Source organism: Idiotropiscis lumnitzeri, chromosome 9, assembly GCF_059441095.1.
Source record: "Idiotropiscis lumnitzeri isolate Australia: NSW breed Sydney's pygmy pipehorse chromosome 9, RoL_Ilum_1.0, whole genome shotgun sequence".
In the NCBI taxonomy this organism is placed as follows: domain Eukaryota; kingdom Metazoa; phylum Chordata; class Actinopteri; order Syngnathiformes; family Syngnathidae; genus Idiotropiscis; species Idiotropiscis lumnitzeri.
The window spans coordinates 15960591-15977792 of NC_142399.1; the positions used below are offsets into that span (position 1 = coordinate 15960591).

Genomic DNA, 17202 nt, shown 5'->3' on the forward strand with positions numbered 1-17202 from the left:
GCAACCATCTTTGATTGAGCTGTCAAAATGGACATGCAGAACAGTAGCATACTGGTCAAGCAGACTTAACTGTGACAATTTATATTTTACCACTGGGTGGCGCTACCTACCTGTTTTGCAACCGCATTCACTTTATTTTGGCCGCCATCAATTACACCAATTAACATTATTTTCATAGCTTTTCGGGATCTGTAATACGTTGACATATCCCGTTGTCCCCCGAAAAATGTGAACCACATAGAAGGTTTATGTGTGCATTTTTATACACACACCGTCCAGTGTATCATTTCTAATGAGGTGTGAGGCATTGAAAAGATTGAGAAGAAATCGCAGGCTGAAGATAGCCGACCTGGTGTCTTTTTTGTGTGCAAACATCTGCTTATCTTCCCCCGAGAGCTTTCTCGTTACCATCTGTGCCCAGATTACAGCACGATAATCTTATCTTCTCCATCTTTATTAACCCTTTCGCATACGATGGATAGACAAAGACCTCTGGCGGAGCCATTATTACAAATAACAATAGAGTTTTAACGGCATAAATCAGCCCCTCATATTTATCCACTCGGTGACTCCGGTGCCCGAGCAACAGGTTCGAATAGTTATTTCATTAGGCTCATAAAATGTTTATCCAGCCATTATTCGAACAGTATGTTGATAGCATCGCCATTTTTCATCAAGTAATTATTAAACAAAATTGTGCTTGTACACCGTATATATGTGCAATTGATAGAGATAGTGTTTTATTTTACTAACAATTTTATAGTTTTTAATTCGTCAAAATTAACGTGTGTGTTTGTGTTTATATACTGTATATATGCATGCATTGAAAATATTTTATTTAGCGAACAAATTATATTTAATTCATAAAAAATATAAGTACAGTATCTATCTATCTATCTATGCATGTGTTTGTTGAGTTTCCAAATAGGCCGTTAATGTATCTTTTAATCCTGCGTTTTGTGAGGCCATTTTCATTTATTTTTAGGGATGGTTAAAAAAAGTGGTGAATACAAGTCAATTATTATTATTAAGTTGAAAGTGCCAGTTAGTTTTATTGTGACGGCCTGGGTTGGCAGAGCGTCTGGCTACAGATGAACAGGAAAATGAAAAAGTGCCCAATTTTTTTGTCATTGATCTCTCACTGACTGCTTGATGTTTCATTGAGATGGAGCCTGGGATTTATTGTTTTTTTTTCCCAAGCTGATCCTATAGCGATTATTCAAATATAAAAAAAGCACCCGATTAAATAACATAATGAGCCATGGGTGATATGCGAAGTGAAAACCTTCGCAATGTATATATATGTTGCCTTTCAACTTTGAAGACATACTGTCACAATTGTGAATCACCTCGCGTTGAAAACCTTTTAAAAAATCACAATCTTTTCCTCGGTGAGAAAATGAGAAGCAAGGCGCATTTGGTGCCTTTCAAATGACAACATGGTCATATTTCACTCTTACAACCCCACATCTCCATAAAATATTACAGCACTCACAGTGATGACTGGAGCCCGACGGCCCCCTCCCCCGACCCCCCCCTCCTCCTTGTGTAATAACACTGTTTGTCTCCAAAACAAGCATTATTTAACTCTTGTAAAACTTTGTCCTTTACACTCTAATGTTCAGATAACTGATGTGTGTAAGTGTGTGTGTTTTAAAAGTGGAGGTATTTTTTTTTTTTTTTAAAACGCCAGGTGTTATAGTCATCTGTAAATTATTCTAAAAGAATCTTTAGTGCAAATATTTTTTTCGGTTTTTTTCTTTTGAAACACAAGAGGATGAATAATACAATATTTAACGGAAGCAGGAATTTCAGATATATCACATGCAAGATTCAACATTGCTATATTATATTATATTATATTATATTATATTATATTATATTATATTTTGCTTCTTAAAAATGAACATAAAATGCAATTTACACCCCCCCCCCCCAAAAAAAATCACATTGGCCTCGAGTAACAGCTTTTAACAGTTTAATTGTATGTATTGAAAATATCAATCAAACGGTCATTTCTACGAGATGCGCCAATAAAAAGAAGCAAACATGATGATGAACTGCAGCTTCTGCCTGTCCAAGTAAACGTTTTGGGAATACACAACTTGTACATGTTTTCTTAAAAAATATTGGTTTTTCATAATTTGCACATTTCGCAATTTCAGAGCGAAAAAAAGTTTCCATCTGTGACGTTGAGTGCAATCGTTCTTAAAGTACCTCGACGTCTTTTTGCTTGAATGAGAAGCAACACTAATAAAGACGACTTGTAGCTCAGAATGATAATGACATATACGAGCCTACTTTTTAATGTGATGGCCCGCAGTGAAACGTCTCTAATAAATCCATTGAGTCCTCTTAAGTGAGGAGTCTTGCGGTCCGTGTCAACTGAAGTTCCCTTTTTGGACAGCACACCGCAGCAGCAGCAGCCCGCCGGCGCTGAGCCGCGGACTTAAGTACTCCATCCAATCGGAGCACAGAAGCCCTCTGGTCTCGTCCAATCAGCGCACGGCGGTCCACCGACTCGTCCAATGAGAGATCCGCGCGTGCAGGTGCTGCGCTGTTATCAGAGGCTCCCTGTTCGCTGGCAACACACGGTCAAGAGTCCATCAAAAGCGGCCAGAACATCACAAGAACGTCCGACTTCCTTTCACTTGGCCCGGAGCCCACACAAGCCGTCCCGCCGCTGACTCTACGAGGACATCCGGGGGGGAAAAGAGCAGCGTGTTCCCGCACCGGGACAGTCGCGGGAGCGTGCTCGGTCGGAAGAGTCCATAACTTTCATCGGTGACTTCCTTTCGATTTCATGTTGACAAATGTTAGCCGTGGGGCAGATGGAGGCTAACCGGCAGAGTGCTTTCGTCTTGGGCAGCACCCCGCTGGCGGCGTTGCACAACATGACCGAGATGAAGACGTCCCTGTTTCCTTACGCGCTGCAGCATAGCCCCACCGCGGCGGCTGCAGCTGCTGCGGCGGCGGCAGGGTTCAAGGCGCCTTCGCTGTCCAGCCTCAACTCACAGCTGAACACCGGGGCCACCCCGCACGGAATAAGCGACATCCTGGGGAGACCCATCACCACCGCCGGCCAGCTGCTCTCCGCCGGCTTCCCCAGGATCAACGGCATCAACGGGCTGGCTAGCACCGCCGCCGCGGCAGCCGCAGCCGGGATGTACTTCGGCCCCGCCGTGTCCCGCTACCCCAAGCCGCTGGCCGAGCTCCCCGGGAGGGCGCCCATCTTCTGGCCCGGCGTCATGCAGGGCTCCCCGTGGAGGGACCCGCGTGTGCCCTGTCCATGTAAGTACCTGTCAACACTTGTATGATATTTGTGCGCGATAAATGTCATTTTGAGAGCACTTTTGAAGAGAGGACTCGCAAAGTGCTTCAAGTCATCTTTAACGAATGCTTAAAAGAAAATCTGCAAATGACCTCTTTATACTAAACGAACAAATCTTCATTGAACTGTTGTGAAATTGAAGGCTTTGTCATTTTATGGAATCGTATAGAGGTGTCACACTTATTGTTGTTGAGGTTTTTCTTCAAAAACTAAATTTATCTTAACGTGTCGCTCCTGAATTTGGTCGGTATCAGACTGTGGCGATATTTTTATTTGAAAGGAGACATCATGGTAAATTGTGGCAAGCAAATATTTAGTATATTATCCATTTATATCGTAGAAGACATTTACTCGGAGTAAATTGCTATGACGGCTTATTGTGAAGACAAAAAAACATTTTGTGTGCATGTTTTCTGATAAATAAAACGAATTATTTATTTTTGCAATAAATATGAAGTAAACACTTAATTTGCTTTAGTGGGCCACATAAAACGAGCAGACAATCACGCCGGATGAGAAGAGCCCTACACACACTTGGATGTTTTAGTCTGTTAAAGTAAGACAGCGCATCCGATTTACAATTAGCGTTTTTTTCTCATAATTCAATATTCATGCATACAGCTAGATAGCGCTACAAAATTGTATAGTTTAAGCCAAGCCAACAAATGATTAAATTATTATTGGGATGCCCACAAGTGTTTCCTTTCTGTTATTGTATTTTAATTATATCCAATCAGAGCTGAATAATAAATACAGAAGCACGTTTTAAAGTTCAAATCAAATCCAATTTAAAAAAATGCAAGGTCTGCCTACATCTTACTAGTAACTGCTTTGTAGTAAATAACGTTATTATTATGGCAACTTTAAAATGTCTTGACTAAAAGGCCGTTTTAGATTTAATCTTGATTTGTTTTTCAAGTCATAAAACAATAATCCATCATCCGAAGAAAAATTAAATCAAATATATTTATTTCTTTGCGTAGATAACATGAAGACCAAGTTTGCAGGCGTTTTTTGTCTCCCTCCAGCTCAGTCAAGCTTGATGATGGACAAGGACGGCAAGAAGAAGCACTCCAGGCCCACTTTTTCTGGCCAGCAGATTTTTGCACTGGAAAAAACCTTCGAGCAGACCAAGTACCTGGCAGGCCCGGAGAGAGCTCGTCTGGCCTACTCGTTGGGGATGACCGAAAGCCAAGTCAAAGTAAGGACGCCGTAACGAAACATGTGTCATAAATGTCTATGAATTTTAGGTTTCAATATAGGTTTTCTTTGTTTTATTTTTTTGGGGGGAGAGAACCTGTTGAACATTGTTGCGGCCTTGTGTCCATTCACAGGTGTGGTTCCAGAACAGAAGGACCAAGTGGAGGAAGAGGCACGCGGCCGAGATGGCCTCCGCCAAGAAGAAGCACGACTCGGAGACGGAGAGGATGAAGGAGAGCTCGGACAACGACGACGATGACGAGTACAACAAGCCGCTTGACCCCAACTCGGACGACGAGAAGATCACGAGACTGTTGAAAAAGCACAAAAGCGGCGGTGGCGCAGGCGGCAATTTGGCCCTCATCAGCCCCTGTAGTAACAGCTCGGACACCTTGTGATGACCCCCCCACCACAAGACCAAGCGTGAGGGTGGTCCAGAAGAGACTCTTTCGGAGCCCATTTACACCTGACATTTTGGAGAGAAGACACTTAAGGACACGTATGGGACAACTGGAGTTACATACAAAAAAAATGTACACACAATCTGGATTGCGACACTAATCCAAAAGTAAACCCACGTGGTTGTTTGGATCCACAAAAGTAATATTAATTTTATCCCGCATATAATTTGGACGAATTAACGGGAATTGTGTGAATGAGTGTGAACGCTTATTTGTCTTTATGTGCCCTGCGATTGGCTGGCAACCAGTCCACGGTTTACCCCAGCTGGGATAGACGCCAGCTCACTGTTGACCCTGCGGACAAACGAGAAAGAGAAAATGGATGGATGGATGTTTTTTGGACTCGCAATTCAAATATAATTTTTTCTGATCCGGATTCAGCAGCAAGTTTCACATGTCAGGTGTGAACGGGTTCTGACGCTTTCAAAGCTCAGTTTAAGCAGGGTATCCACTGTCCTAAAAGGCTCAAAGAGAACGAAAACGGATTGTTAAGGGGATGCTCGTCGCAGCCCAGACACGACAAAATATTCATGAGATTGTATTGTATATATTTTTTACAGAATAACTTATGTTGTTTGAAGCAGTGGGGAAGGGAAAAAAGACTTTTTTTTCTGTCCTTCACGCAGCCCTTGACGCGCTTATTTCCTCGCAAACAGGGCCACTGCTTCGTTTTGACTTCTTTTTAAGTCGCACACTGTAAATAGGCCGTGCAAAAAATGTAATTGACACATTTTTGTTCTGAAATCATCATACATCGCGATTGAAAACTGGAGCATTTTTTGTGTTGCTTTTAAAGAGTATTATTATTGCAGCTTCCGGGGAGGTTATATAGAAAGGAAAAACACTTTGTATTATGAATAAATTATTTAACAAGCATTTGTTTTATGTTTTGTTTTTCTTAATGTATGGGGTTGACATAAATTAAATCCCTGAAATTACTGAATGTCATTTTTGTTAATAGGACGTTTAAATAAATAAACGGAATAATTTGGAATGTAGGAAAAAAAGATACTTATATTTAATAACTGACTTTTATTATATGGATATGGAACTGATTATTCATGACATTTACATTTATATATATGAACTTCGAGGCTAAAAGCAACAAGTTATGAGCTTGAAAAAGAAAATACCACCACACAATTTTAGGAAAAGGGAAAGGAAACAATTATATCCACTTTAGACCGTTTTGATGTTTCGTAGGCCTACATAAATGAAGCAAAAATATAAACTAACAATTTAACCCTACAAAAATATTGATAACTGCATTACATTCATTGGAATTATTTGTCAATATTATAACTTTATTCGGCATAAATAATACCTGAACTATTTGAAACTATTTTTTTCGTTTTAATGTTTAAATTACTTAAATAACAGAGCTCAACAAAATAAAAGGATCAATTTCATGATCAATTTAATTGTGGGAAAAAACAACAATGAATCGTTAATAAGGACAAGGAGGCATTGGGTGAGCGCTAATGTTGTTTATTGCTTGACAACTGCATCACCTGCAGGCCATGAGCCGCTCCACAGGGGCTGGAATAAAATCTCTATTTGCTTTGATACTGTAAAATGGAGTGAAGGAAAACTGCGGCTTGATATTCCTACAGAAAACTCACAAGGAGCAGCAGGAACAAAAACAAGCAGGAGTTTGCTTTTTTTTTCTCTCTCTTATACTTGTTTGCCTAACAATCCAAATCACACAGAAGGTAAACACAAATTCTGCAGCAGGCACAAAATTATTTTCCACTTGCAGTGATTTAAATGAGAACAAAAATCAGAGAGGATCAATCCAATGACTTAACACGTGTAGTGTAATAAATTCAAACCATAAAAACAAAACAGCCTTTCCCAGTCACATACAAATGCTCATTTCCTTTTTTTTTTTTTTTTTTGCACTGAAGACTGTTGCAGGCTACAAGGGACACAAATGAAGCAAATTGTTTTACTTGGTCTTTTCTTGCAATTAGAGTTACTCTTTTTTTTTTCTTGAAACATATCCTTATCATTTTACACATCATTTTTGTGTACTTGGCACCATAACAGCAGTAACAAAATTGACAAAAAGACACCCACGCCTACCTAAAATATTACATTCAGAATCATATTATTCTTAAGTAGAAATAAATTAGAGTAAGAATGATAATAATGCAATAACGTGAGTGTGCTATATACGAAATCTTATACACTTTGCATGGTCTATGGCACTGCTTTAAAACATTCTTGGAGAGGAATAAATCACTGTGGCTGGACACTTTCTCATCATTACTCAAAGGTCATCGTGGCTGCAAGGATCTCCCAAACACAAGAATTATAAATTAGCTCTCTTTTAAAAAGTACAGTATATAAAACAAGACTCAAATGATGTGGTCAGGTATGGCAGCAGAAAAAAAAAAAGAACACTCACACACACACGCACACCCACACACGTTATATTTATATATAGACGGCTGAAATAAACGGAAAAATTATTTCAAAACAAAGAGCACTAAAACCAGCAATAAGTCTAATGTTATACTGTCCAACGTACAAATTAACCTATTCAAATAGATATAACGCTTTTGCATTGCACTTTTTTTTCTTAAAAACATCTTACATACTGTGTAGACAAAAAGAAAAAAAAAAGGCAAATATGTGTAGCACGACTGATTTTTTTTTCGATTAGAGTTTTGGCAACAATTAGGCCCGTCCCATCCGTCCATCCTCTTCTCTTTCTTTTTCGAGGGGTGCACGACGGGGGGGGGGGGGGGGGGGGGGGGGGGTTGCATGGCAACGGTGAGGTCAGCGATGTGTGTCCTGTCTGGAGCCGGGCCCTCACACCCTCGGGTGCTGGTCCACGTTTTCAACAAGTGTTTTATGGAGAGGGAGAACGACGTGCTTTCAACTGAATGAGCTGTGAGGACGGCTGATCAGCACTGCTGGAAAAAAAAAGTTTGGATAGCTTCTTCTTCAGTGTACGCTTGTGCAAAGTGTACGTGCGTGGAGGTGTTTGCATGTGTCTGTGTTCAAATGTGTGTGTACGTGTGTGCCTCTCCTTGTGTTCTCACAGAGGCGCTTCACAGAATATATTCTCCCTCCTTTGGCAACAATTTCCTGCGGGGTGAAAGACAGGATACGTTTTTAAGCACAACACTCAAAGCAGAAATGTAATGGCGACATTTTGAATTCACACTGAAGCTCAAGTTTGTGATTAAATGTCTTAAAATGACTGCAGCATTTTAAGCAATTAGCAAACGTGATGTGTGAGCTCGTGTACTCTTTGGACAAAAGTTTTAGAACACATCGCTTGATGAAGTCATCGAGTCTTCATTTTATCAAGACATTGTGAGGTCTTTGCTTTCAAATTTTTGGAATTGGCTTTGGAATGATCACAACAGCAAAGTTGGATGAGTTTGATGTAGAAGGATGTGAGAAACCCGACCTCAACCGCTGCAAACACCTTGGGATGAATTACAACACACATTGTGCCTCCCTTGTCCCTTATGGTTGTTCTCTGACCTCACACATGCTCTTAAACGGGCAAAATTGGAACCATCCAAGTCCATCCACCCATTTTCTATAGCGCTTGACCTCATTAGAGTCCAGGCCGGGCGGGAGCTGGATCTCATCTATTGGCCAAGAGACTCGCGACACCCTGTTACTGGTCACCACCAATCTTCTCCCTCCTCACGAAAATATAGAATGCATTGCAGTTATACATCCCACTTGATAAACATTTAGGTAAAAATTAATTCCATTTGGGTAAAAAAGCGTTGTTCATTTTAAAATGACCCGCTTTTTTTTTTTTAAATTGACCAAAGTGGTGGATCGGTCCAATTTTGACCCAAATTGTGTGGTGAGGCAAGACAAGGCATATTAAATTATCAAGCGCATTTCATACACGAGGCAACTCGGTAGCTTCACACAATGCCTAAAACAATTTAGAAAGACTTGGGGCTGACATTTTGCATTTGCATGCAGCATAACAGCTAACTGCTGCTTCACCATGTTTAAGATGACAAAGACTTGACTCCACTAATTGACTCGAGTTTGCAGACCTCACAGCCCTAATGGCTTTATATGCCGTTGGCATTTCCTTTGATTGGCTGGCGACTAGTCCAGGGTGTGCCCGCCTCTTGTTCAAAGTCAGCTGGGTTAGGTTTCAACTCGCCTGTGACCCGAATGAGGAGAATCGCTATAGAACATGGATGCATTGCCAGAACAGCGTACATAACCTAATATTTCAGGACATGAATCAAACTTCTCTTTGTCACCAAGTTGTGTGGCATCTTGACAAATCGATAGCATGCTCTGAATTGATGAAAACCAAGACCCCAAAGTCTTCATCGCTCACAATTCCAACAGCTTGTGTCTTAACACTTTTGTCCACAGTACGTACTAAAAAAAGACTCTTCAACGTTGATCAGTGGTCATTATGTGCAAAGGGATTCAGAAATCAAATCAAACAATGATGAGTAAATGTAAGAAAGAAAAAAAGAATATTTACCACGACATCACTGCACCACACAACACTTGTGCTTATTTGCATTACGTTTACCTGCCCCCGCTGTTATTCGGAAGGACAGGAAGACAGGCTGGTAGGAGGGAGAGACAAATGGCAGTTAGATGAGGAAACTACCGTATGTAAAAAAGCAACATTCAGCTGGCACCAGAAGAAAGCAGTTCCTGAAGACTTGATTATTAATGTCCTGCTTGACAAGTGGAAGCTCTCGTAGCCTCTGTGTGACACGGAAGGTTAAACTCACATACCAGGGCCGTGTGTTTTGGAGCCTTTGCGCTAACAACATGGGACATTTTTTTCAACATAGCCAGCTGTGATTTTAGCACCAGTGTGCGGCTACGAGGTGAGGGCCCGCCGCAGTATGCGCCGGCGGGCTCGGGTCACCTCGCACACAAACGTCAGCGCCGATGTCACGGCCAGTAACCATCAAAGACCTGACTTAAGGCGCCTCTCATTCAGAGCGAGCGCCGCTGTCTGACGCGGCACACACTGAAGCCGCACTGTTTGACACCGGGGGCCCTCTTGTCTTCTGCCGCGCTCCTCTGCAATACATTTGTTAGCACGTCATTCATATATCGCAAAATCAACTAGTGAAGGTACTTGAAAGGAGTCATGGTGAAAATGTCGGTGCAACTTAAAGTCCTGGGCTATTAAAGGAAACACAAGCGTCATCATGTGCACTTTCACGCAAATATGGCAGCTAAGACCACGTTCGGTAGCGATGATCTCATTTCAACACTACGGAAAGTGTGTCACTAGTTCACGTGGATTACAGGATCAGCAAAAAATTAAATGGTAATCATTCATCACTCGGGAGTTTCTTGTTGGTTGTCCATTCAGTATATTATTAATATAAAGGTACAGTATTTTTGTGAATGTGTCTGCTGTGACAACTCAATTTCCCTCACAGGAATAATAAAATACCAAGTAACCTGCTTAACGATAAAAAAACCCAAAACAAAACAGTTTAAAAGTAAAATTAAATGGTTCCTATGCAGCTTTCAAAAGTAATATTTTTCTTGAAGATGAAAAGAGCCAAAAGATACTAAAATCTTGAATATATACAGTAAATATATTAATACTAAATTAAAAAATTGCTAAATTCAAGTTTTGGAAAGCGTGTGTATTACAGGACGCATCCTGATGTACGAGTGTAAGTGAAGCTGGTTGAGAATTTTCTACTTTCACCGAGCTTTATATTCCGAACCGGGAATATTAGGCCAGAATATTTTGCAGATACAATTTAATTAAACATTTGGATTTTAGTGTGTAGAGCTGAATTCAATGAATTAATTTAATGATATCTTAATATTTTGTTACATTATTGAGTTACATAAGAAAGTAATATTTGAAAAAAAAAAAAGTATAGTACCCGGATTAATAAAGGTTAAATGAACACCTAGTTGAAATGTACGCAAACGCAAATAAATCTTCAAAAACACAGATAATGATGTGACACTGAGCATCAAACTCCAACATGTAAATGCGTTACCTTGTGGTCCCCCATGCAGACATTGGCCCCGATGTTATCATAGACTAGAGACTTCTCCTCATTTTCTGGCTGCAAACAAACAAACAAAAAATTAGAAGACGGCTACAGCAATGAACACGATCACATGTGCTTGCATGAATCGTCAGCAAATGCATTTGATTGAATTCATTTGGAGCACGGCTGGCTGGAAAAGAAAATGCTGAGGAAGTTCTGTAACAGCAAACTTCCCATTTGTACTTTTTTTTGCTTGAAACTCTAGGATGTCAAACGTTAATACAAAGTGACTTTTATTTAAAAAAAAAAACGAAAAACAAAACAAAGCAAAAGTTTTTGCAACCTGATATAGTTTTTGCCATAACTTACAAAGCAACCTCTCTAATAGTTCCATTCACTGAGCCGAAAACACCTTTTGAAATCCTCCGCCAAACTTGTGCCCGGTGCAGTGAAGCGAAATGAAACACAGCAGTCATTTATAAAGTGTGTGTTTTGATTCTAAAACTCGATGCACTGCCGCTGTAATCTCGAGCCTATCTGAGGGAATCGTGTTTCAATTTCACTTTGAGCACACAAAGAAGCTGTTACCCATGCAGACCTGTATCTGCAGACTGGAGAATAAATCACACTGGTCTGGTTGAACTAAAGAGTTTTTAAATAGCCATTACCCCCCCAACACCAACGCACGTTGACACACTCGCACTCACACACACACACACACACACGTGAGTATGCACACACTCATTGTGTCATGGTGAGGTGCACCGGCGGTTCAGAAGAAAGAGACAGGGAGCTCGAGAATGAACCATAAAGCAAAATCCAAATTAACTTCGGCCCAATCCGGCGGTGGAACGGGGTCAGCACGCACAGCGGCGCCACCTCACGCTACCTTTTTCTCGCGGGCCACGCACTGGCACCTCTCTATATGTCTGCTTGCCGGCCGCCAGCCGCTGCCTCGCGAAGCCCGCGCAGACATTCATCAAAGGCGCACTTGATCATTTACAAAGGCGGCATCAAATTGTGGATTTTCAGGCTGCGTAATCTTTAGACAGATAAACAAATTACCCGGGGCCCTCCGGCGGAGGAGGAGCGCTCGCTCGGCTAAACATTCATTACCGGTGCTCCTGGAGCTGGTGCTGCGCCGCGCAGCCGGCAGGCAACCTTTGGCGTGTTAGGGCTCGGCAAGCAGAAAATAACATGATGGCGAGTTAACCGACCGTGCCATGATAGATGACGCCACGCGCTGGCCTGTTTACAGGCCTGTGTCTCAACAATCTGTAATGCTCAGAGCCGGGCGGCGTGTGCTCAGTGAATCATCAGCCAATCTGTGGACACACTAACCGTCCTCGGCATTACACGCAATTAGCTTTGGCTCCACGGAAACACGGCAAACGGCCGTCCAGGTGCACGTATGCGAATGTTCTTTACCGTCACTGTTTTTCTCCAACTTGCTGTTTTGCGGTTATTGTTTTAGTGTTGCTCCAGTCAGCAAAGAAGAAAGGTCAGGAAGGAATTTCTCATTTGTTGGGAACAAAAGAAAGTCAAACTTCCTGAGCGGCTCCCCGTTGGGGGGGCTGTCGGCTGTACAATACACTGCTGCATCTCTTTTCACAGCTGAATGCCGCAATGTTTGGCTCTCCGCACTCAAATGTGTGCTCAGAATCCAACCGGAAGGATCTAAAATGCTTAGGTTGGTTCGTTGGTTAGACAAGCTTTTCTTTGTTTTGTTTTTTTCTTTTACTCTTTTTATCGAAATGATCCTGTGAGGAAAGCACAGCAATTCGTCGCCGGTTTAATAAATCACATTGTAAATGCTAAAGCTATCTATTAGCGTATACTCATTCCACAAGGCGCAAAAGAAACTTTGCAACAATTGAGCATGTTTGTCAGACATAATCCAGGTTGCACCCTCTTAGGAGATCAGCTTCCACGTGTGTTTGGGTACGCAATCAGGAAGTGACGCCGGTTTGGACATCAATTGTACTAAATAGAAGCACCTTAAATGAACTCGGGTAGAAGTAACGTTCTAAAGCTTGGGGATGATGACGATGAAACTCACCTTTAAGACAAGGTCTCTGGCAGATGAAGACATGAGGATTCGGTCACACCAGGCAGGGCATCTGGTGTTCATGTACTGCTTGCCCTGACTGCTGTCTTCACTGTACGGGTAACTGAGGGGAAACAAAGTCAGACCCAATCAGTTTACGTCAGTCAATCAGATTATGTTTTGACTTTTTTTTTTCCAATTAGAGTGCGTTTGTTCATTTTGTATGGTATTGTGGAGAAAAACTCAACCAAAAAAATGTTTATAAAAAGTATTCACTCAGTAGCAGTCATCCATCAATAAAGCAAAGGTACTGTATAACAGTCAACAAAATTTGGAGTGCAGTGCATAATACCAGAGACGGGCATTCCGTCCCAGATGTGGACGCCCATTTTGGGGATTGAGGAAAGAGGGCGAGAAGTTTTTTCTTTTTTAAAAGGATGGACTAAGCAAGGACTAAATAGGCTTTAATCGTCCCTATAGAATTGAAATATTACACAGTATACACATCATTTTTCCGGTTGAAAAGTGAGGACGGAAGCGCTTTAAAAGGACGAGGACGGAGGGACAATGAAGGAAGGGTGCTCAGTTGAGGACCGTCAAGATAGGGGAGAGTGCCCACCTCTGCATACTACTACTTCTGAAGTTATTTTAGAGGTATCACAGCATACGGTAAAACCATTCATCACACATGGTGTAGAACAGGTGTGGGCAAACTAAGGCCCGGGGGCCACATGGGGCCCGTTAAAGTTTGAATCCGACACGCCAAATTTGAAAACAAAATTAAATGAATAAACCTTGTTAATGTTTTATTTTCTAAATATTCTGGTGTCTCAAACATAGATATTTTGTTGTAATGCTTTTATTCATTTTCAATCAAAAAGTCTGCCCACCCCTGTTGTAGAGTGTGCTTTTAAAAAAAATATATGTTTAACCTAAATGGGCTCCTTTCTGTCTATTAATTAAAAAAAATCAAAAACAATCCATCACGGATTTGCATGCTTTGCTTCCCTTGCTGCCAAATTGCAAACTTCTCAATTGGACTTTCAGATATGTGGCTGTTAGTTGTATTTGAACATCTTTCTTTCTTTCAAACTATAGCTCGGGTACACTCGAGCCAAAGTCTGTTTGGACACTTAAATAGCAAACGGAGGCGTTTATTTGGAGTATTTCATAGTGTTAAACATTTTGTACACCCTCTTATTGGCCACTCTTCTGATAATTAAGGCACATATTAGATTTGCCCGCTGCTCTGACAACAAAAAATACCCTAGCTCAATCTATCAAATTCAATCTAATTTTCAAACTAAACAAAAATAATTACTTTTTTCAAAAAAATAATCATGCTACTACATTTGCTGAGGTCACATGCACTTGTATTTGACTTTTAATAAATGCATGACACCTTTTCTTGGTTTCAATGCTGCTTTAACGACGTAAGAACAAGTTTGCAATGAAGAACAAATCTTATGCAACTGTGATCCGATTAGATCCATCTTTGGCAACAGTTGCTTAAATGCGGCAAGAGCCAGTGGGGGGAATCAATAATGAAACAGACAGATAAGAACAATCCATATCAGCATTTGTCAGTGGTTAAAGAAAATAAATAAATAAATAAATAAACAAATAAATAAATATATCATTTGACTAAAATGTTTTGTGCTTAAAATGACTGCAGTCAACTAAAACTGTGCAGAGGGGCGCACACTGATTCGTTGTAAATAATACTGCACATGACAAGTATATATCTTGTCCAAATGGGGTAAGATTTTTTTTTTTTCCTAATAAGTTTGGCCCTCCATCAGACGTATTTTAAAAATCAATTTGTGCATTCCAATGACTTTTAATCGGGACAAGGCACTCTACAATGCAAACATATTGATACTAGAGTCTGCATTTGTTGATATTAAGCATTTAAAGACCATTTGAAAAGGATATTTAGGATGTCGTTAAAGAGCATTACAAATAAGAAATAATATTATTCTTCTTAATGGGTTTAGGGAGCAATGTACACCCTGCAGTTCAATTCAACTTTGTAACTTGCAAAATAATGACATGTGCGTTGGATATATGAGCAGTCTTTAAAAAAAAATGTAAATGAATAAATAAATAAATAAAATAATAATAATTATTTGTTATGGTGATTTGTGTCACCATGGACAGACCTTAACACAGACGGTAAGAGAAATAAAACCGCTAGCGCGTTATTGCATATACATTTAGAGTGACAACAAATGCAGCCACGATCTTCTGACAGCTCGTTTCTGAAATGTTCCTACACACGCTACACATGCGATATAGTTCCCAATGTAGCTCTGTAGCGAATATCAAACACCTGGACAACTGTTACCCGTTTGCAAAATGCAGGTGATAGCAACATTAGTGATGTCTCGACGTTTATTTGCTTTGTCAAATGGTACTGTGCGAATTCGTCAACTTGGCGAGGGGCAAAAAAATCTCAACTGCCATCTCTAATGATGAGATACATGCGAGATATGAATCAAAGAGCTTGATATTACAAACTGATCAAAGTTTTTTCATGAAAACAACAGGAGGTCCATTAGCATGAGTAGTCATCTGAGTAATCTCTTGAATCAACACATACGAACGGCTTAATCAAAGTAATATTTCTCTGCCAACTGCACAGGTTGTGAGAGTGTGGTTGGTGGAGAGCGACAGAGAGCGGGAGAGAGAGAGAGAGAGAGAAATGAGAGAGAGGGAGGGGCAGAATAACAGCAAGAATGAGAGCAATTTAGGGGAAGCGGGCCGGGGAAGACTCAGTTGCCGATATGTATGACTACGTCCCTACACAGTCATCAAAAACAGATTAGGTGCGGCGGCAAATGGCCAGTAGAGATTGCACGTGTCTTGGAACAGCAGGGAATGATCACTTGATTTAAGCAGACGCAGGCGCGGCGCTGGGCGAGCTGATAAAGATTTACATTGTTGAGAATTCAATTTGCCCATTCGGCTCATCAAACGGCTTCAGATTTACACACCACCGATCCAATTTGTTTGCCGGTGCTCATCAGAGTGGAAGGGAAGCCTTACATACTGTAATACCAATCCAATTTGCTCCTTCAATAGCACATGTGCTAACTGTAGCGGAACATAAGTGGATCTTCTCTGCAAGTATGGTTTTTACAACTTTATTGATCTAGCACATTTCACAACAGCTGGAGCTGTAAGAAAGCACTTTCCATATGGTGTAATATAAATTAGTGGGTAATTAGAACACAAATTAAAACACATAAAAACATACAATATATACCAGAAGAACAGCGACAGTCTCATGTTGAATTGAAAGCAAAAGAATAAAAATGTGTCTTGAAACGAGTTTTAAAAGTGGACAGAAAGGGGGCTTGCCCAACATTCAATGGAAGCTCATTCCACAGGGAAGGACCGGCAATAGAAAAGGCGCGATCCTCCCGAGGCTGCGCTTAGTCCTGCACCAGTTGGAGGCGCTTGAGGGAGGACTGGCTGACTCCAAAGCAACGTACATTACAGTATTGAAGCCTAGAGGTAACAAAGGCGTGGATTCAATTAATTTACAATACCATCAACCAGTAGTGGACAACACAGTACGTATGCCGACTTGGCTCTGTAAACGCAAGGACTTTTCATTAGGTACACAATCCAATATGAGCCAATACAAAAGCAGAAATAGCTCTCTAAAAAGCAATGTACTTCAAAATTCCTGCAAACTACTACAACGACAATAAACAATGTTAAAGCAGTACTTACCTAACAATGTCAATCTTACAAAAAAGTATTTTATTTTAGAATTGTTACAAGGGGATGTCATTAAAATTAGTTAATTGTGGGATTGTAAAGCCTTTTGAGACTCTTCTGTGATTATGTGCTGCATAAATAAATGTCACTTGAATGCAACAACGTATGTAGCATCAAGGTGGCAAATAATAGATTGTCTCAGGTAAGGTGAGATTGCATGAAAGACAAAAAAAAAACTGTGAAAATGTTATAGCACCCAATTGAACAGTCAGGCAATACCTTTTATGAGTTTGGAAGAACTCGAAACGAAAACTTGCATATTGTGACCTCTACTCAGTTCGTGGTCGATTTGTTTTGCAGTTAATTTCCAAAACTCACTGCAATCATGTTCAAGTATTGTACGAGTGGTAATCATTTGTATAAATCTTGAGCTAATGAAATGGC

General features: G+C 40.7%; 2 protein-coding genes across 4 annotated transcripts in view; one reads left to right on the top strand and one right to left on the bottom strand.

Annotated features, from left to right (window-relative positions):
- Positions 1 to 2590: 2590 nt before the first annotated feature.
- On the top strand, positions 2591 to 5862 carry nkx6-2 (NK6 homeobox 2). 2 transcript variants are annotated; one of them, XM_088304921.1, is made up of 3 exons: positions 2591 to 3291; positions 4315 to 4532; positions 4666 to 5862. In XM_088304921.1, exons 1-3 carry the CDS (start codon positions 2814 to 2816, stop codon positions 4927 to 4929), a joined length of 960 nt encoding a protein of 319 aa, XP_088161047.1. In that variant the 5' UTR covers positions 2591 to 2813; the 3' UTR covers positions 4930 to 5862. The 2 variants fall into 2 exon arrangements, with proteins under 2 accessions (XP_088161047.1, XP_088161049.1); XM_088304923.1 differs by having other exon boundaries at positions 4360 to 4532.
- Positions 5863 to 6464: 602 nt separating this feature from the next.
- inpp5a (inositol polyphosphate-5-phosphatase A) overlaps positions 6465 to 17202 on the bottom strand; it is a 146361-nt gene continuing 135623 nt past the window's right edge. Inside the window, exons 13-16 of one of the 2 annotated variants that reach the window (XM_088305189.1) lie at positions 13042 to 13153; positions 10989 to 11057; positions 9533 to 9569; positions 6465 to 8088 (exon numbers count right to left, since the gene is read on the bottom strand). In XM_088305189.1, the coding sequence (XP_088161315.1) occupies positions 8039 to 8088; positions 9533 to 9569; positions 10989 to 11057; positions 13042 to 13153 (268 nt within the window). In that variant the 3' untranslated portion in view covers positions 6465 to 8038. Of the gene's footprint in view, positions 8089 to 9481; positions 9570 to 10988; positions 11058 to 13041; positions 13154 to 17202 lie in introns of both variants that reach the window. The other variant, XM_088305190.1, reaches the window with a different exon arrangement.